General features: G+C 37.1%; 2 protein-coding genes across 3 annotated transcripts in view; both read right to left on the reverse strand.

Annotated features, from left to right (window-relative positions):
• The window catches only part of IPO11 (importin 11), a 203,414-nt gene that overhangs the window by 38,229 nt on the left and 143,532 nt on the right, over positions 1 to 21,653 (reverse strand). The window lies entirely within an intron of this gene.
• On the reverse strand, positions 8,207 to 20,231 carry LRRC70 (leucine rich repeat containing 70). Of its 2 annotated transcripts, XM_019982952.2 has the most exons (3): positions 12,614 to 20,229; positions 11,467 to 12,141; positions 8,207 to 11,088 (listed from the first exon to the last, which is right to left on the reverse strand). In XM_019982952.2, the coding sequence occupies exons 2-3, from the start codon at positions 12,128 to 12,130 to the stop codon at positions 10,235 to 10,237; spliced, it is 1,518 nt and encodes a 505-aa protein (XP_019838511.1). In that variant the 5' UTR covers positions 12,131 to 12,141; positions 12,614 to 20,229; the 3' UTR covers positions 8,207 to 10,234. The 2 variants fall into 2 exon arrangements, with proteins under 2 accessions (XP_019838511.1, XP_019838510.1); XM_019982951.2 differs by having other exon boundaries at positions 8,207 to 12,141; positions 12,614 to 20,231.

A 21,653-nucleotide genomic window follows, 5' to 3' on the forward strand; every position in this document is an offset into this window, starting at 1 on the left:
ACGATAATCAAACTGCAACATGGACAAGATAAACTTTTGACTGTACGGTTACTGCCAAAGCAGTAACTTCACCCCTTTCTCATAAATGAAGAGACTGTTTAGCTGACACTGCTGGAACCAGAATAAAGCTTAAACAGTTCTGACAGAAATCTAACAGGTTTAGGAACCTGAGGTTTACAGAAAGCCAAAAAATACAATTAGTGAATGACTGACAAAAAGAAGTGTCAAAATCTGACAGAAGATGGGATAAGGATATTCCCAGAAGCAGACTGGACACTGGCCAGAGGACACAGGTCCACCCTCTACCCTGCCTGCACACACCAGTCAGAAGAAAGACTTGTCCTGGCCCGTGGCTTACTCAGGCTTAGAGAAGTCAGTCAAGTGACCATCGGATTCAACCCCTTTCTTCCCTCCTCTGCCTGCACATGAATTTCTAGCTCTGCCAAGAGGAGTCTGGACAGACTCCTGTCTTGTAGGGGTGAAGAAGTGAGGTGAGGCAACCTCAGTCAGTCTGTCTTTTTTTTTTTTTTTTCACTAAAATGTGACCCATGCTGCACACAAAAGGACACAAGAGGCAGAGATCTAACTGGGAGAAAGTGAAAAGTGAAAGTGAAGTCGCTCAGTCGTGTCTGACTCTTTGCGACCCCATGTACCATAGCCTACCAGGTTTCTCCATCCATGGGATTTTCCAGGCAACAGTACCAGAGTGGGTTGCTATTTCCTTCTCCAGGGAATCTTCCGTACCTAGGGATCGAACGCAGGTCTCCCGCATTGCAGGCAGACGCTTTACCCTCTGAGCCACCAGGGGAGGGGAGGGTTAATTCCAGTAGACAAAGGGACACTATGCTCACTCTGGAGTATCTATTAGGTACCAGAGGGACAGAGGCTTGGATTTCACGAGGGTAAATGACTATGGCCCAGAGTAGAAAGGTATGTAATTTGACTCTGAATGAAAAGGGTCGATTCTAGAAGAGAAGTACTGAAGAAAAAGATTCTATGCAATATTTGTGAGAGTGTGCTCAGTCATGTTCGATTCTTTGCGACCCCATGGACTGCAGCCTGCCAGGCTCCTCTGTCCATGGGACTTCCAGGTAAGAATATTCAAGTGGCTTGTCATGCCCTCCTCCAGGGGATCTTCCCAACCCAGGGATCAAATCCTCGTCTTTTGCATTGTCAGGCAGATTCTTTAGAGTCGGACATGACTGAGCGACTTCACTTTCACTTTTCACTTTGGTGCACTGGAGAAGGAAATGGCAACCCACTCCAGTGTTCTTGCCTGGAGAATCCCAGGGACGGGGGAGCCTGGTGGGCTGCCGTCTACGGGGTCGCACAGAGTCGGACACGACTGAAGCGACTTAGCAGCAGCAGCAGCAGCGCCAACTGGGAAGCCCATATTTGGGGATCAGTAAAAGGAGAAGTTATGCATCTTCAGAGCATTCAAATTCAAAAAATCACTCAGAAGGATGCAACATTCATTAAGCAGTTTGGGAAAAGAACCCCAGAATAATGGGGTAACAAAAAAGCTAGAAGAGGCCTGTACTTTCCTGGCATACAGAACAGATATTTAAAGAAAAGAAGCACTATGAAGTTATAATTTCTTTTTCTCCTTTTGGAAGTATTACAGAAATGTTCCCTCCAAATATGTAAAATGTAACACTTTAAAACGAAGCATTTAGGGTAAAAATTTTATACAGTATTCTATATGAAGTTTTGAATATTAGGCATTTGCTTTCCTTTTTATTCACACAATTCTCTCTCAATGCTGTATTTTAGAAATTAAGAATCTTGTTTTCTGTAATATACATGCCTTCTGAATTACATGCTTTAAAATGTAATTGGACATCTAAAATGGAAACAATCAAATGAGAGCTGTAAACCAGGAATCAAACAGCAATGGGTCTGGCGCAAGAGAGAGAAGGAGAAAAGTCATTATCCTTAGGATAATGGATATCCTTTGGATATCCATTATATCCTTATATACATTATTTCTTTAAACACAACAAGCCAAGAATTAGGTATTATACTATTTTTGTTTATGAAAAAAGCTCAATTTTTCCTTTTATGTGTGCTACATACTGTACTTATGAGTAACACACTATTGGAATTCTCAGTGTATCATCTCCTAACAGTAGTCTTCTGGTGTAAATCCATTCGAATCTACTGTCAGGTATAATGTGCAGAAGTAAAAAGTAGCCAGAGGAGACCATGTACTTTTAGAAATTTTAATTTTCTGAAACTACTGTGTCCCATGAGTGGCAGCTCACATTAGCTAGGACACAGCCATCTAGTGCCCCTGAAAGACTTAGCCAAACTCCATGCTAGTCTATAAGCTGTGCTTGGATATCCATGGGTGCTCAAGTCCCTTATACTTTAAAATGATATAGTACAAGAGGTCTTCTGTATCCATGGAACCTGAGGTTTTCTACAGCACAGGAGAAAAACAACATTCAGGAGTTTACAAACAAAAAAACCCCCTGAGAGCTGATTATTAAAGCCAAAGCTTTATCTTAGTGTAGTCCCCTGAGCAGACTTCAGTAGACTGGCTTACTGAGTATTAAAAGCAGGTGGATTTATACCAGGATACCCATGAACAGTATGAAAAGGCAAAATGATAGGATACTGAAAGAGGAACTCGCCAGGTCAGTAGGTCCCCAATATGCTACTGGAGATCAGTGGAGAAATAACTCCAGAAAGAATGAAGGGATGGAGCCAAAGCAAAAACAATACCCAGCTGTGGATGTGACTGGTGATAGAAGCAAGGTCCAACGCTGGGAAGAGCAATATTGCATAGGAACCTGGAATGTCAGCTCCATGAATCAAGGCAAATTGGAAGTGGTCAAACTAGAGATGGCAAGAGTGAATGTTGACATTCTAGGAATCAGCGAACTCAAATGGACTGGAATGGGTGAATTTAACTGAGATGACCATTGGGCAGGAATCCCTCAGAGAAATGGAGTAGCCATCACGGTCAACAAAAGAGTCTGAAATGCAGTACCTGGATGCAATCTCAAAAACGACAGAATGATCTCTGTTTGTTTCCAAGGCAAACCATTCAATATCACAGTAATCCAAGTCTATGCCCCAACCAGTAACGCTGAAGAAGCTGAAGTTGAACGGTTCTATGAAGACCTATAAGACCTTTTAGAACTAACACCCAAAAAAGATGTCCTTTTCATTATAGGGGACTGGAATGCAAAAGTAGGAAGTCAAGAAACACTTGGAGTAACAGGCAAATTTGGCCTTGGAATACGGAATGAAGCAGGGCAAAGACTAATAAGAGTTTTGCCAAGAAAATGCCCTGGTCATAACAAACACCCTCTTGCAACAACACAAGAGAAGACTCTATACATGGACATCACCAGATGGTCAACACTGAAATCAGACTGATTATATTCTTTGCAGCCAAAGATGGAGAAGCTCTATACAGTCAGCAAAAACAAGACCGGGAGCTGACTGTGGCTCAGATCATGAACTCCTTATTGCCAAAATCAGACTTAAATTGAAGAAAGTAGGGAAAACCACTAGACCATTCAGGTATGACCTAAATCAAATCCCTTATGATTATAAAGTGGAAGTGAGAAATAGATTTAAGGGCCTAGATCTGATAGATAGAGTGCCTGATGAACTATGGAATGAGGTTCATGACATTGTACAGGAGACAGGGATTAAGACCATCCCCATGGAAAAGAAATGCAAAAAAGGAAAATGGCTGTCTAGGGAGGCCTTAAAAATAGCTGTGAAAAGAAGAGAAGCGAAAAGCAAAGGAGAAAAGGAAAGATATAAGCATCTGAATGCAGAGTTCCAAAGAATAGCAAGAAGAGATAAGAAAGCCTTCTTCAGCAATCAATGCAAAGAAACAGAGGAAAACAACAGAATGGGAAAGACTAGAGATCTCTTCAAGAAAATCAGAGATTCCAAGGGAACAATTCATGCAAAAATGGGCTCAATAAAGGACAGAAATGGTATGGACCTAACAGAAGCAGAAGATATTAAGAAGAGGTGGCAAGAATACACAGAAGAACTATACAAAAAAGATCTTCACGACCCAGATAATCATGATGGTGTGATCACTGACCTAGAGCCAGACATCCTGGAATGTGAAGTCAAGTGGGCCTTAGAAAGCATCACTATGAACAAAGCTACTGGAGGTAATGGAATTCCAGTTGAGCTATTTCAAATCCTGAAAGATGATGCTGTGAAAGTGTTGCACTCAATATGCCAGCAAATTTGGAAAACTCAGCAGTGGCCATAGGACTGGAAAAGGTCCGTTTTCATTCTAATCCCAAAGAAAGCTCAAACTATCACACAACTGCATTCATCTCACACGCTAGTAAAGTAATGCTCAAAATTCTCCAAGCCAGGCTTCAGCAATATGTGAACCATGAACTTCCAGATGTTCAAGCTGGTCTTAGAAAAGGCAGAGGAACCAGAGATCAAATTGGCAACATCTGCTGGATCATGGATAAAGCAAGAGAGTTCCAGAAAAACATCTATTTCTGCTTTATTGACTATGCCAAAGCCTTTGACTGTGTGGATCACAATCAACTGTGGAAAATTCTTCAAGAGATGGGAATGCCAGACCACCTGATCTGCCTCTTGAGAAATTTGTATGCAGGTCAGGAAGCAACAGTTAGAACTGGACATGGAAAAACAGACTGGTTCCAAATAGGGAAAGGAGTACGTCAAGGCTGTATATTGTCACCCTGTTTACTCAACTTATACACAGAGTACATCATGAGGAACGCTGGACTGGAGGAAACACAAGCTGGAATCAAGATTGCACGGAGAAATATCAATAACCTCAGATATGCAGATGACACCACCCTTATGGCAGAAAGTGAAGAGGAACTAAAAAGCCTCTTGATGAAAGTGAAAGTCAAGAGTGAAAAAGTTGGTTAAAGCTCAACATTCAGAAAACGAAGATCATGGCATCCGGTCCCATCACTTCATGGGAAATAGATGGGGAAACAGTGGAAACAGTGTCAGATTTTATTTTGGGGGGCTCCAAAATCACTGCAGATGGTGATTGCAGCCATGAAATTAAAAGACGCTTACTCCTTGGAAGGAAAGTTATGACCAACCTAGATAGCATATTCAAAAGCAGAGACATTACTTTGCCAACAAAGGTCTGTCTAGTCCAGGCTATGGTTTTTCCTGTGGTCATGTATGGATGTGAGAGTTGGACTGTGAAGAAGGCTGAGCACCGAAGAATTGATGCTTTTGAACTGTGGTGTTGGAGAAGACTCTTGAGAGTCCCTTAGACTTCAAGGAGATCCAACTAGTCCATTCTGAAGGAGATGAGCCCTGGGATTTCTTTGCAAGGAATGATGCTAAAGCTGAAACTCCAGTACTTTGGCCACCTCATGCCAAGAGTTGACTCATTGGAAAAGACTCTGATGCTTGGAGGGATTGGGGGCAGGAGGAGAATGGGACGACAGAGGATGAGATGGCTGGATGGCATCACTGACTCGATGAACGTGAGTCTGGGTGAACTCCGGGAGTTGGTGATGGACAGGGAGGCCTGGCGTGCTGTGATTCATGGGGTCGCAAAGAGTTGGACATGACTGAGCGACTGAACTGAACTGAACTGATCAATTAACTTGGGCTTCCCAAGTGGAAAGTGAAAAGTGAAAATGTTAGTCACTCAGTCATATCCAACTCTGCGACTGCACGGACTGTAGCCCACCAGGCTTCACTGTCCATGGAATTCTCCAGGCAAGAATACTGTAATCAGTAGCCACTCCCTTCTCCAGGGGATCTATTCAACCCAGGGATTGAACCCAGGCCTGTCTGTGAGTCTGATCCCTGGGCCAGGAAGACCTCCTGGAGTCCCTTAGGGTAACATTATGCATCATGGGAATAGAGAATAAATAATCATGGGAATTTATGATCCCCAAAGCTCAAAAACTGCCCTCCCTTGTTTTATAAACAATATTATTTTTACTTATTTCTTTTTTAAATTACAAGTATGGGTAACTAAACTGTAGGTAACATATTACAACTGATTCTTCTACTCCAGATATGAGGCAGAAAACAGAACAGAAAGTTGTTGTATTGAAACCTATGTCTGAAACATTCATCTTAGATAATGCAAGGAATGTTTAACCTCAAGGATGAAAAAAGACAATAAAATTAAAACTGAAGGGCAAGAAGTATTAATAATCTTCCTTTTTACTTATCACTTTTTTCTTATTGTATATATTTGGTTGACACATTATTTGCACAGACCAGAGTTAACCTTCACTACAGAAGGAAAGCAGGCCTTTTTAAACATCTGCTTGTTTTGTGTATATGTGTGTATATACATAATATATATATATATGTATATATACACAAACAATAGGTGAGAGCATGAAAAATTTTACTCAGTAGGTAAAGATCACCTGATCATTGAAAACAATTCCACTTTTAGTAAACTTTCTTTTTTAGTCAAATGCACAGGAGCGAAACTACAGCTCTTAATCTTAGTATTTCCTAGAGGTATGACATTTTGAGGTTACTTTCCGGGCATATAAAAGTACCTGCAGAATATGTGAATTGCAGAAACTTCATGGAAAGTGATTTTTTTCCTTACTTTTGAAAACTATGCACAATACTAAAGAAAAAAAAATCCTTCTTTCTTGTGTTTTTCACCCAACTTTAAAAAATCATGGTGGCTTAAAACTATTTCTGTCCTTTTGTATCATTACACACTCAACAACAGGTGTTCAGAAAACAAAATGCCCCTAGAAAGATAATGCAAAATTCTTAATCCCAAAGGCACAAATCAAAAAAAATTCTAATATTCATCTGGTTACCCAAACAATAAGTAATAGATTAAATGTGAACAGGACTCTAGTTTCTTTTCACTTGTCCAACTTTTATTGGTAATTTTCTAGTGAGCACTGATTCATCATCCTAGACCATGTGTCTTAAATAACTTCTCGATGTGATGAATTTACATACTTAACATCACATCTTCATCCCCTTGGGCCCTGGAGAAAAACAGGTATTCAGGAACACAACATTTACAAGAACACAAAATTTTAAATTACCTGTTCTGAACAGTTTTATAACCTAAAGTTGATGATTTAAGTTTTTCATAGTAGCAAGCCCCAAAAAGAAACCAGAACTTTAGTCACTTTAAAATTTTCTCTGCTCTAACTAGATCACAACTTGTATACTGTACCTAATAATATTTGAATTCACATCAAATCCTAAGTTAGAGGGTGGATGAACTTAGGGTAATTTAAGAAAATAAATACATTTTTAAGCACTAAAAGCCACAACCAAATAAAATATTCTCTAAAGTATACTTTTCTGCTTATATTAACAAGTCTAAGTAAAGAACAGTATACTGGGGGGAAAAAAAAAAAAGGAAAAAGCCCTGATATGTCGGTCTTATTCCAGAATTCCTATCACACCATTTACACTAAAATCAGGTCCCCTCTCCTCTATATTCCAGGACCTAGGCTGAAAATATTTCTGTCACTTAAATGGAAACATACATCTTTCTACACAGTTAATTCTCTTCATGGTCACATGAAAAGTGACCATACAAATGTTAGCAAGTAAACAGGATAAAAAAAATTCATGTGGATATTCACTAAGTTATTTAAAAATAAAAATTTATAACCAACAATTATCCTTACTAAGTCTTTCATATTATAAACCATTCTCCCGTTGTATGTGTGTATGCTCAGTCGTGTCTGACTCTATGTGACCCCGTGGACTGTAGCCCTCCAGGCTCCTCTGTCCATGGAATTTTCCAGGCAAGAATATTTCCTACTCCAGGGGATCTTCCCAACCCAGTGAAAAAACCCACGTCTCTTGCATCTCCTGCATTGGTAGGCAGATTTTTTTTTTTTTTTTTTTACCACTAGTGCCACCTGGGAAGCTCATATTATAAACCATTCTTCCAATTAACTTTTTTTTAATGAGTGCAGAGAGGTGGGGGGAAAAAGCAAGCCATTCTTTTTAAGACAATAAGAAATAACTACGATGATCTGTGTGTAGTGGGATGGGAAGAAACTGCCATTTTACATGATTTTCAACAGGAAGACCATGCTTTAAGAAATACTGTTCAATGAAGATATACTAAAGTTCCATAAAAAGGAGATGATCAATGACTGGTGTAGAACCGTTTGGAAAAGACATTAGGGTGAAAAAAACCTAACCAATACTAGTTTTCAGTGCTTATAGGAATCACTTGACAAACTGGTTCTCATGTTTTTCTTGTTTTTTTTTTTTTTAATATAAAAGAATGGAATAGATTTGATAATTATGGGGTTGAATGCATGACCTCACCATTATAAATGTTTTTAAAAACTATACTTGAGATGGTGTAACACTGAAAAAAGTGGACCCATTATCTCGTTAATAGTGCTCCCTAACTATGAAATCATTAACAATCTAGATAATAATGATACTACTGATTCATATCCCTCCTCACCCACCTAAGGCCTCATCATTAAGTCCAATAACAGAAAAGAAAAGTACAAGTTTTAATGAGAAATGAAACAGGCCTTCTAAGGAGAAAAAAAAAAAATTATTATTATTATTCAGTGGGTGATGCATATAAACGAAGTCTAACTGGTAAAGAGAACAACCTTCTCTTTGGTTTCACCTACCCCATCTCTTTACTCTTAGTCCAGAGCAGCACAACACATTACAAGTCCATGCATATGTCTTTTAGTCTGGCCTAGTAACAGAAGACAAGCAGAGACGTGGGAAGAACAAGAAGTGCAACAGGACGGGGCGGGGGAAGTACATGTGCAGTCAACTGGGTGTGTAGGAAGACCTAACATTGAAGCTGATTGTCAGAGCCTTGGAAAAGGTTTTCAGGCTTCCCCCTCTTCCGCCCCCTCCCTGCCATTTTCACAACCCTTAAGAACAAACATGACAAATTTTGCTGTTTTTGTTGTGGTGTGGGTAAGATAATGGAGTAAAAATGTCCTAATTACATATTGGTCCCCCTCCACCTTAAAGCTTGAACACTTGTCTATCTCTATAATCCTCAAGTTTAAGAATAGTCCACGTATATGTTCTGTTTGAATGTTCTATTTCTTGACCTAAGTGGTGACTCAAACAGGTCTATTTCGTTCTGTATGTGGTTTATAAATGAACAGAAGTTTTCTAAAATGTTGCCTGTGATCTTAAGGCAAATATTTCCCCAAAACCTAACATATGATTTTTCCCTCATCTGCCACTCCTCAGCCAATCATCAAGGCACCTAGCTCTAGAATCCATCCATCCTCTCTGCCAATACCCTGGTCCAGGCCTCCAGCATCTCTCCCCCGGATTAATGATTCAGATCAATCCTGGTTCTAGTCTTGTTACTTCCAGAAACAGTGCACTTTCAGTTTATATTTGCCAAATGCTAAATGCTTAAAAGAAGCACTGAGTGTGTCATCAAACAATAGCATTTGCTACTTTTACCATTGCTTAAGATCCTTCCATGGCCCCCTGCTGCCCCAGGGAAAAACATGAAATTACAACATCCTTCATCATCTGATTTTTCTCTCTAGCTGCAGATCTCAATACCATTTACAACTCCAGATGGAGTGAATTTTAGTTCCTGAAAGCAGTATTCTATTTCTTCAACCCTTCTGATACAATGTTATCTCTACCTACTACTCAGCTCTCTTCACTAGGCTAATGTCTACTTATTCTTTGCAAGCCAGTTTCAATGTCCCTCTTCGTATAAAGCCTTCTCTCATCTCCATATACGTTATACAGAACAGTACCTCCAAGTGCAGTACTTACCATACCATACAGTAACCCTATGGACCCTTCCCAACATTTCAAGCTCTACCAAAAATAGGAAGCCATGTCCATACTGTTCACAATTATAACCCTAGCACCCAGGCAGCAGGACAGCAGAAAACTAAAAGCTTGTACTCTGGAATCTGGGACAGTTTCTTAACTCACTCTGCCTAGGTTTTCCTATCTGTAAAACGAAGATATTATTACCCTGTAGGTTTTTTAAGGATTCAGTGTTATATGTAAAATATTTAACATACTGCTTGGTACACAGAAATGTCAGCTATTATTATTACTTGATATAGTGCCTATCAAAGATAGTATTTACGCAATGAATACAGTATTCACAAATTATTAAAAACCTGTATTTATTAATACTAAGCTCATAGAAACCATTATGTACCCAAATAAAGTCTATAATTCTATAAGGATGTTTCAGTTTTATTCATGTCCATGACACTGAGGTTTTCTTACAGCCCATTATTTAATTGAATTATAAGGCAGAATGTTCAAAGAGAATGACCTGTGCCTCACTTTCAGGAACAATTTGTTTATGAAGTTGAATCTGCTCCAAACCAGGGCTTTCTACAGAATTTGGGGAAGTGTTACAAATTGAAGCTGTTACATTATACCTTGCTGACTGATAAAAGCTGTAGTATTCAAGTCTATTTTCCCCTGAGTTTTCTGATGCCTTTAGTTTTTGTTTAAATTGAACAACTTTGTAGATCAAAAAAACAATTAAAACACAGGCTAAAATAAAAAAGGCTAGCAAAATGTCAAAAGCCTCATTCAGCTTTTCAACTTCTTGTGTACAGATCGGAGATGTTTTCCCTGATACTGAAGCAGCATCAATCGGTAGAGCACTGTTTTTTTCCAAGTTCAAGTTAACAGGAGAAGAACGCTGTATTTGCACAGGTAACATCGCAGTAGTCTGTAATGGATTACCAAAGGTATTCTCTTGAAACAATCTACCGGCAGGTGAAGTACGAATTCGTTCCCCGAAAGTAACGCTCTCAGTGTTTTCCAAATGTTTCCCATTTGTGGTTATTTTATGCCAGGCCATCATTAACGTAGTGGTCTTGTGGTAAATATGAAGAGATGTTATAGCCCAAGTTCTGGATACATTTGCAGAAGATGTAACACAATTTGTAAAGTCAGTCCATTTAACGTAATGCAACGCTCTGCCACGCATGGATGGGGGATTCTGACAAAAGATGTTTAGAGTAATGGCTGAAGATGCTAACCAGTCACGAAGACCCAATAGTCTGCAGCTACAGTCCCAAGGATTAGAATCTGCCTGAAGATGAATCAGTGAAGACAATGGCTTAAGGACCCTTGGATGTAAGTCTGTAAGATTATTAAATGACAGGTTAAGAATCTTCAAAGACGCTCCCATGTTTTCAAATGTATTATTATCAATGCTGATTATTCTGTTTCTATCTAACCTAAGGTAAATTAAATTCTTTAACAAGCTAAATGTGTCAGAATTTAAATTTTCTAAATCATTATGACTTAAGATCAAATGTTTAAGGTTACTAATTCCACTAAATCCATCCCTAGTAACATTTTTAATTCTTGAATTTTTCAGGAGGAGATACTCCAAATTGATAAGCCCTTTAAATGCAAAGGGCTGTATTGTTTCAATATGGTTATGAGACAAAGAAAGTCTTTTAAGACTCTTAAGTACTTCAAAAGTATTTGATGGTACTTTTGTTAAATTATTACCTTCTAGATACAAACAATCCAGGTTTCCAAGGTGCTGAAAGCCTGAGTCTGATATTCTCAAAATTTTATTGTTTGACAAATCAAGTATCCGAAGAGCAATCATACCAACAAAGGTACCACTCCCGAGGACAGTGAGGCGATTTCTTTGCAGATTTAAGTACTGAACTGAAACTAGATCATGAAACACTCCTCTTGGAACAAAAGATAGTTGATTAGACTGTAAATATAAATTACGAAGATTGGAAAGTCCCTCAAATATTCCAGGATCCAAGCGTTTTATAAAATTATTATTAAGATACAGAAAATACAGATGCCTCAAATGAACAAAAGCTTTTGGATATATATACACAATGCTGGAATTATCTAAATGCAATGCTACAAGAGAATGAAGTCCAGTGAATTCACTTTCATTTATACGAGATATATTATTTCCAGTCAGATACAGAAAAACTGTACTTTCGGGGAAATTCTTAGGAATACTTGAAAGGCCTAAGTTACGGCAGGTAATTTGTCTCCCAGTGCAGAGCTGGCAAACAGACGAACATCCAAGAATCTCTTTATGGAAAAACAATACAAGGCAACAGGCAACAAGCAGAAACAGTCGTAGGCAAGGCAGAGAAAAACGTACTCCACACATAGCCCTGCTCTTGGTTTCTCTGTTCATATCAAAATTGGCTACAAAAAGAAAAGGTAAAACTTTAAATCATCAAAAAGTTCTTTAGAAATTCCATACCCTATTTTATTAGGATTAGCCATAATACCAAATATCATAAATCATACTACAGTGATAGCATAAAATAATAAGTCTGAAATATGTTCTAGAATTATTAGTACCTCTAGGCCATTAACTCACTGTTTAACAAAATGATAATCAAATTTAATGAACTGCAAAATAAAATGTTTGCTAAGTTAACCTAAAATATTACAACTGACTATAACAAAATTGACAAATGATAATGCGGAGATAAAGATCTTGGATATAAATATGCTCTTCATCAACTTTAAGTCTACTATCAATTTAACAACATAATTTTCGAAAACACAAATCCAGTACAGAACAATTAAACTCTCTTTAAACTATGGATTTTTACAAGTCGAATTATTTCTTGTTTCAGCTAAAAGTTCATATTTAAATAAATAATCTTACCAAGAACAGGAAATTCATATTATTAACACTCGGCTGATTCAAGCAACGGTTTTCTTTCTAAATCTGAAGAACGACATTTCTAGGCTGCATTTCTTTTGTGGCACTGTTGACCTCCACCCCTCCACCTTTTTTTTTTAAAGTCACAATTTGCTCAGGAAACACCACTCTTCACATTAGTTCCTCCACACTCGGTGTGTAAAACACAGGTTGTCATGGATACAGGAAACTGAGAGACAGGAAGTCATGTTATCTGTGTTTCAAAAGTTTGCTAAAAGGAAATCTCAGGAACTTATTTTTTCAGAAGGCAGTTAATCTGAGTTTTCCCAATGCACAAACCTAAATATTTCATCTTTAAAATAAGCATTTTTAAAAATATGTATTATTTAAATATTCAGAATGAACAAACTCTGTATACATCAACTACAAATAGCTATCAAATGGAAAAAACAAGTTGAAATAAGATATAAATAGAGTAATGTAACTTCTGTGAATTTTTTAAATGCACAGAATATTTATATTTCTATTATTCTGAGTATACAATAGAGACTTTAATTTTGTTTTATTCCTTAAAAAAAATAGGTAGCAAAACAAGTAATTTAGAATGATGAACATAAAGGCTGCTCCTCTGTGCCCTCCTTTCTTGATTAAAAAAAAAAAAGCACATAAAAAGTACTGAATATCACCAATAAGTACCTTAATATATTAAGGAATATGCCTTGAGCTGGAAAATGGTAATTTGTATACCAAATCACTGACAAAGGTAATCTTTGATGAAAGAGACCCTTTAATGACTTTTCACTATATATACATCTAAATTAGTCTGAATTATTTATAAAACACATCTGTGTATAATGTAATTCTTTAAAGTAAGGATTTAAAGCACTGACTATACATCGTATATATTATGTACTGTTTAGTCATTAATTTTCCAAAAATCTGACTGCTTAGGCTTTCTAATTCTGACTTATTAATATTACTAATACCCTGACAGTGTGATTAAAATATCAGTAGTAATATGTATAATTTTATACTATAACTCCCTTTGATACTAAAGCAGCTTTTTCATAGCAAGACAATTACTTCAGATAATAATATGAATCATTTCCATATTAATATTTTGTATAACTCAGTATTTCTTTTACAATAAAAAATCAGAAGTGCACTCTAGAGACAATCTTTATCAAAATGATTTACAAATCTCACAACTATCTCTTGCGGACTCTATTGCTATTACTATTTTATAGTTAAAGAAATTAGAAAACAGCAACCAAAAAGCTAAATGACAGGGAAATGTCATGAATTAGACGTAAAGATGAAACAAGAGCTAGGTTTTTCAAGTTCATTTTTTTCATATTTTGAATAACATAGAGAATTTTTTTCAATTATGTCACGTAATTTAAAGAATTACGATGGGGTTTAGGACATGCTTCCACAAGATACGGCACCCTGGCATACTGACTACTTTAAGCTGAAGGAGACTGAGCAAACAGCATAAGCACAAAGTTCTCCTTCTGATCTCTATCACCTCCAGCCACAGCCCCGTACTCCTTGCCCTTGTCCCCTGAAACAAGTCATTAAACCCTCCAGTGAGAAATGCCCTTCCTATACTGGGAGGAAGGGAGCACCCTTTATCTTCAAAGATAAGAGGACTCAGAAGAACCCAAACAAAGAGGACTTGCAAATTTCCCCCTGGTTTATTATACATACTTATCTCATACCCTTTACCCTACATATCTTCCCATGACTCTTCACCAAACTTGGTGTAAAAATACACAGGTTTAATGGTTTCTTTGGGTCTTCATTTCCTCATGAAGACTCTCATGACATGTAAACGTGAAAAGTGTTAGTCGCTCAGTCATGTCCAATTCTTTGCAACCCCATGGACTGTAGCCCACCAGGCTCCTTTGTCCATGAGGATTCTCCAGGCATGAATACTGGATGGGTTGCCACTCCTTTCTCCAGGGGATCTTCCTGACTCAGGGATGGAACCCAGGTCTCCTGCTTCTTCTGCATTGCAGGCAGATTTCTTTCCCATCTGAGACACCAGGGAAGACCAACTCTCTCCCAGAATGTTCCTCATTTAGATTTGTCTGACATTTCCTCATGGTTAGATCCAGATTAATCTTCCCTGGTTGGAATATTACATAAGTGATATATTCTTGAAATATCACATCTTAGCAGTACATGGTGTCTACCTGCTTCTCATTCATGATGTTAATTGTGAAGGTCACTAAGAGTCAGACGTGACTTAGCCACTGAACAACCACCACCCACTTCCCTGGTGGTCCAGTAGTTAAGACTCTGCGCTTCCACTGCAGGAGGTATGGGTTCGATCCCTGGTAAGGGAACTAAGATCCTGCATGCCACATGGTGTGCCCCACCAAAAACTGAAAAACCATTCAGTCAATCAGTTTTCTTTTTTTTTAAATGTCATTTAAAAGTCATAAGCACTCAGGAACTTCCCTAAGCAGTTAGGACAGGAGACAGAAGACATAAGTAGTTGTTTTCCTAAGATGCCAGGTTGAACTGAACAATAATGTGTAAACTGAACGCACAGCATGTTGCCCTAACACATGAAAGAAACTTCAAAAATACTGCTGAATGTCTGCTGTATCAGTATCACAGGCTTGATATCTGATAGGAAGGTAGGGGCACTTTAGTTCTGCTATACGTTTCAAGGGTACAATGAATTTGTATTGGAAATGAAAACCAAAATGGACTATTTCCATTCAAATTCTAAGGTGGAAGGACAGAAACACTTCAAAATACCTCCAAATGTGCCAAACTTCTGGGTGGGGAGAAACATTGGGTTTTCAAAGGACTGATCAGAAGAACAAGTTAACATTCAGCTTTGAAAAGTTTTATAAATGACAATAAATTTTTTTAAATCACCAAACCCAGATATTGATAATCTACCTCTTTTTTCCACAAAACTACTCAGTGAACATGCATTAATGGCACCAACTGTTCATCTTCCTAAATCATCTTGTCTACACCTCCCAGCTTCTGTTACTGAAAGATACACTGCACAATCTAATCAAAAAATAAAAACATGAAAAGCTGCATCACAGAGGGGTTGTTCCTCATAGACTGAAATGATCTGAACCAATCTGATGTTACCTAATATTTTCCTCTGTTACTAGATCTTTGCTCTATAGATAAGCATGCCCCTAATACCTCAAACTCTTGCCAGGATATCCACATCAAGATCTAGCCTCTTCATACACAGGTCAGATGTCAAGTACAAAGCTTCTACTGCCACAAAGTACACAAAACTTACCTTTCAAACTCCGCTGGCGTGTGATGTTAACACTCACGCTGTGCTTGTCAAATATCCTGGTACAAGCTACCAGCCCTTCAAGTTTACCACTCTTTTACATACTCCCCTAACTAGAACTGTCATCTTCCCTCAGAGCTCAGTTGGTAAAGAATCTGCATGAAAGGCAGGAGACCAAGGTTTGATTCCTGGGTCAGGAAGATCCCCTGCAGAAGGAAATGGCAACCCATTCCAGTATTCCCACCTGAAGAATCCCATGAAGAGAGGAGCCTGGCAGACTAGAGTCCGTGGGGTCACAAGAGCCTGACACGACATAGCGACTAAACCACCACCTAATTAGAACTATCAATTTCTCAATGGTAATGTCTATGCCTAAAAGTCCTCTGTATTCACATAATACTTAGTTAATACAGTTTTTTATATACAGATTTTCAGTATATATTTTAATCAATAACATAATTCAAGCCAAATTCACCAACTGCATATTTTTTTAAAAGCTGATATAACTGTGATTACAATAACATGAATGCCTCTGCTGTTTCCCAAACACATATAATCACTGCAATTATCTGGATAAATCTCACTATTTGACCACTTCTAAGACCTAACCAAACAAATATACTAACACAGGGGGAAAATGCCATAAGCAGTAAGTAACATATTTCTGTGATTCTCTTAAGACCCTGCAGCATTGCACTATATTTTAATCACAGGGAAATTTAGACAGGTTATTTCAAATTAAAACAAACTAGGCTGATTACAACAATCATAAAGGTAAAAAGAAATATGTCTATTAAGGAGTAAAATTCCCAAAGACACTAGCGATTACTGTAATTTCCTGCTCTCCATTTCTTTCCCTGTAGTTCTTTAGACAATCAAAAACAACTGCAAAAGAACTACATTGCCATTAAAATCGCTCTGATAAGTATAAAGTAAAAGCAAACGGAGAGTTTTAAAAGTAGGCATTCTGTTCAAAACAAGGACCGAAATCTGTTGGTCCTAATCTATGTGAATATCAATCACACAAGATTTCCTTTTCTGTCTGGGCACAGCAAACTTGTCAGCTTTCTGTTCCTCTCTGCCCATGGAAATGGAGCAGAGGAAAAGGCTGCATTTCTTGGACCTTAAGTGTTTAGGATCCTGAATTTACAAAGCCAGCTTTTTGTAGTGTAGTATAACCAAATTTCCTTTGAATTCTCTAAATTATCAAAGTGCAACATTCCTTGTAAATAATACTCTTATTATATGAAAACGTCAAACAAAACCACCATTGGAGAAAAACAACTCAGGCAGGGTCTATGCACTGACTGACTTTAAATTCAGCTGGAAGAACAGAAAGACCGGCAACATACCAGAAATCCAACTCCCACAGAACAATAGATTACTTACTACTTTAATAACAGCTAAATCCCAGGAGAGTAATTTTGTCAGTACATGGACAGAATATTTCAGTGCCTCTATGAAAAGGGCAATACTATGCAGCAGCACCAATCTGATACTGAAAAAATGATACTAATTGAAGAACAAGCTGCCTTTGGTAGAATATATCAGTTTTTCTAAACATAAAACCTATGTTTTTTTTTATACAGAATGAAATGTAATCTAGTAATAACTATAGCAGCTACTGTAGCAATAATACCAGCAAGTAATATCTATTGAGTTCTTTATGTCTAACATATAGAAGCAAGTAACATTATACAAAAAACCTAATAATAACCAGTGAGTTTTTAATTATCTCACTTAACCTTTACCAAAGGATGTCTACAAAAGAGATACTATTAACCTCATTTTAAAAATGAAGAAACAAATGTAAAGAATTCAAATAGCTTGCCCAGAATCACAATTAAAAGGTAACAGAAACTGGGGAGTAAGATTCTCAAAACACTAAGACATATGTTTAATGATGATTTTCAGGAACCCCCAAATTAGCACATAGTAATCAATCAATTGTCAAAAGATGTTGTGTCAAGCAAGCTTCCCAAAGGTGAGTAATGGTATAGCAGAACTATTTCAAAAAGATTCCTACCACAATTAGATACCACTTCATACCAACCAGTATGGCTATAATCAGAAATAAAGAATAATATGTGCTGCTAAGGGTATGCAGAAACTAGAATCCTTATACAATGCTGATGGGAATATAAAATGATATAACTAACTTGAAAACAGCTTGATAGTTTCTTAAAAAGTTAAACAGAATGGCTATACAACCCAGGAATCCCCAAGAAAAATGATAAGTATCTACACAAAAACTTGTGTGCAAATAATCGCAGCATTATTCACAAGAGCCCAAAGGTAGAAACAGCTCACATGTCCATCATTTGATGACTGCAGAAACAAAATGCGAGGGTTCAGGATGGGGAACACATGTATGCCTGTGGCGGATTCATTTTGATATTTGGCCAAACTAATACAATTATGTAAAGTTTAAAAATAAAATAAAATTTAAAAGAAAAAAAAAAAAGAAACAAAATGCGGTATATTCATACAGAAGACTATGATTTAGCAACAAAAAGAAAATACTGATACCTGTCACAACGTGTAAACTTTGAAAATATGCTAGTTTAAAGAAGTCAGTCACAAAAGACCACATATTGTCTGATTCCATTTGCAGGAAATGTCCAGAATAGGCAAACCTCCATGGCGAAAGTAGATTAGTGGTTGGCTGGGGAAAGGAATGAGTGATAAGGACTGCTGAAGAGTACCTGGCTCCTGAAACTTTTGCAACTTGCTTTAACTTGCTGGATATCTTCCAGTGTCTCCTAGTTTATAGTCTATGGGAACTTGACTATAATTTGTATCCTACTACTGTGTGAAATTGTATAAATTTAATTATGTTGAATTGGTTCATGGTGATTTTCAGGTCTACTATATCCCTGCACTTCTCTGCATATTCATTCTATTAATTTTTGAGAGTCTGATATTGAAACTCCAACTAAAAATTTTAATTTATCAAAAAAATAATTATATAATGGAACTATCTGTAACTTTGTTCTGTATTTTCCAAGTCTCCTGTAAAGGTGTTATCATACTTTCATAATTTAAAAAATAAAGAGAAAAATATTAAAGAAAAACAGTACATGGCTCCTTTGGAAATGACAAAATGCTCTAAAACTGACTGTGGTGATGGATGCACAACTCCATGTATATACTAAAAACTACTGAATTGTACACTTTAAATGGGTGAACTGAATTATATCCTAATAAGCTGTTACCACACACACACACACACGAGGTGCTTCTAAGACATTTTTCTTGTGAAAGATATAAAAAAAAAATGAGAACTAGTTTTTACTGTAGAAAACCCACTAAACTATTAGGTTAAGAATTTACTGATAAAAGAAAATACTATAAAATGCTAAATAAGAATGCATGACCTAGAAGTTAAAATGCATCCTATTTTAAAGGAAGAAAATAAAACTTTCTCACATTAAATACTCACTTAGGAATGGTCAGTTTAAACCAAACACAATTCTGATAAAACAACACATCCACAATTTCAAAAATTTTAAACTGCCTTTTATTTAACTATATTTAAACACTACTTTGTCAACAAAGGTCTGTCTAGTCAAGGCTATGGTTTTTCCAGTAGTTATGTACAGATGTGAGAGTTGGACTATAAAGAAAACTGACCACCGAAGAATTGATACTTTCGAGCTGTGGTGTTGGAGAAGACTCTTGAGAGTCCCTTGGACTGCAAGCAGATCCAACCAGTCCATTCTAAAGGAGATCAGTCCTGGGTGTTCATTGGAAGGACTGATGTTGAAGCTGAAATTCCAATACTTTGGCCACCTCATGTGAAGAGCTGACTCATTTGAAAAGACCCTGATGTTGGGAAAGATTGAAGGCAGGAGAAGAAGGGAACGACAGAGGATGAGACGGTTAGATGGCATCACTGACTCAATGGATATGAGTTTGGGTAAACTTCGGGAGTTGGTGATGGACAGGGAGGCCTGATGTGCTGTGGTTCGTGGGGTCACAAAGAGTCGGACACAACTGAGCAACTGAACTGAACTGAAACTATACCAAAGTATTACTCTTTGGAACTACTATCTTGTTTTAAAAGTTGTAAATTAGTTTAGAAAATTATAGTATTACTCAGCCATTAAAAAGAATACATTTGAATCAGTTCTAATGAGATGGATGAAACTGGAGCCTATTATACAGAGTGAAGTAAGCCAGAAAGAAAAACACCAATACAGTATACTAACGCATATATATATGGAATTTAGAAAGATGGTAACAATAACCCTGTGTACGAGACAGCAAAAGAGACACTGATGTATAGATCAGTCTTATGGACTCTGTGGGAGAGGGAGAGGGTGGGGAGATTTGGGAGAATGGCATTGAAACATGTATAATATCATGTATGAAACAAGTCGCCAGTCCAGGTTCGATGCACGATACTGGATGCCTGGGGCTGGTGCACTGGGACGACCCAGAGGGAGGGTATGGGGAGGGAGGAGGGAGGAAGGTTCAGGATGGGGAACACAGGTATACCTGTGGCAGATTCATTTCAATATTTGGCAAAACTAATACAATATTGTAAAGTTTAAAAATAAAATAAAATTTTAAAAAAATTTGTACAGAATAATAAATTTCCAAATACTGATATTTTATTTATACTATTCTTGAGATAAAAGAGAACTATGGAGAGATACTAAATGACCAATCCAAGCATGTCTAGTAAATCTGATACCCAGAGGACTTTATTATAAGGCAATTTCTCCTGGAAAGCAAGCCATCATACCTAAAAACCCTGCTGCTTTGTCAATCTTTTTTTGAATTATTCAACTAGCTTAAGAAAAACATTCCTCATGGGTAAGTTTCTTAAATCTTAAAAAAAAAATAAATAAATTCTTAAAACATTTGATCTCAGAGAACACTTATATACATCTGAAATTCTTAGAACTACATTATAAAAGTATGTCTCCAAAGTTAGAGAATGAATTGCTATTTCAGAGAATAGAGCCAAAGGAAAGGTTGATTACTCTCATTTTCCTCTATGAAAAAATCTTTTATTTAATCTATGTCTTTGGACAAGAACTTCAGAAGAGCTGTATGTAAATAACGTTATTTTCATATAAAAGTTAGCGGAAGAAAATATTACTGCCTTTGTGCATAAATAATATAGACTTTAAGAAATGGAAAAATTCAAACTTGGAATCACTCCAGTTATAAAAAACAAAAAGGACACAAGATAGTTGTATCACACAACTACCAAAACAAAGACTGTACTATATTCAGAAGGCAACCAAGAAGATACACTAAAAATGCCTAAAAGATATACTAAAAGGCAAAGGCAAAGACAAAATTGTATATTTTTAAGTTAGTAACAACGCAGAAAGAATACTACAGAATACAAAAGGTCATTAAGCTGAAGGTGATATACGTATGACATACGTGGTTAACATATTTTTAATGAATTAACAGTTTTATAAATAGTCAATATACTGAAAATGCCCTGAATTTAAGATTACAGGTACACAAAAAGACTTAATCTTTTAGAACTTATACTGCAGGAAATGGATGAACGGTTGAGAGAGAGGAGGAAAGGGATAAAACAAAAACAGCTAACTTCATTTATCTAGACTGTGTGACCTTAATACGTAAACTCATTTAATCTTTATAATACTCTCATCAGGAAGATACTATTAGTATCCTCATTTCAAAACCAGGTAACTTAGGCTCAGGAAGTTATTTGGCTATGGTCATTAGTGACCAGTGGTGCTAGAATTTGAGTGTGGTCCTAAGCCTAAAGTC

Source organism: Bos indicus, chromosome 20 (assembly GCF_029378745.1).
Source record: "Bos indicus isolate NIAB-ARS_2022 breed Sahiwal x Tharparkar chromosome 20, NIAB-ARS_B.indTharparkar_mat_pri_1.0, whole genome shotgun sequence".
NCBI lineage: Eukaryota > Metazoa > Chordata > Mammalia > Artiodactyla > Bovidae > Bos > Bos indicus.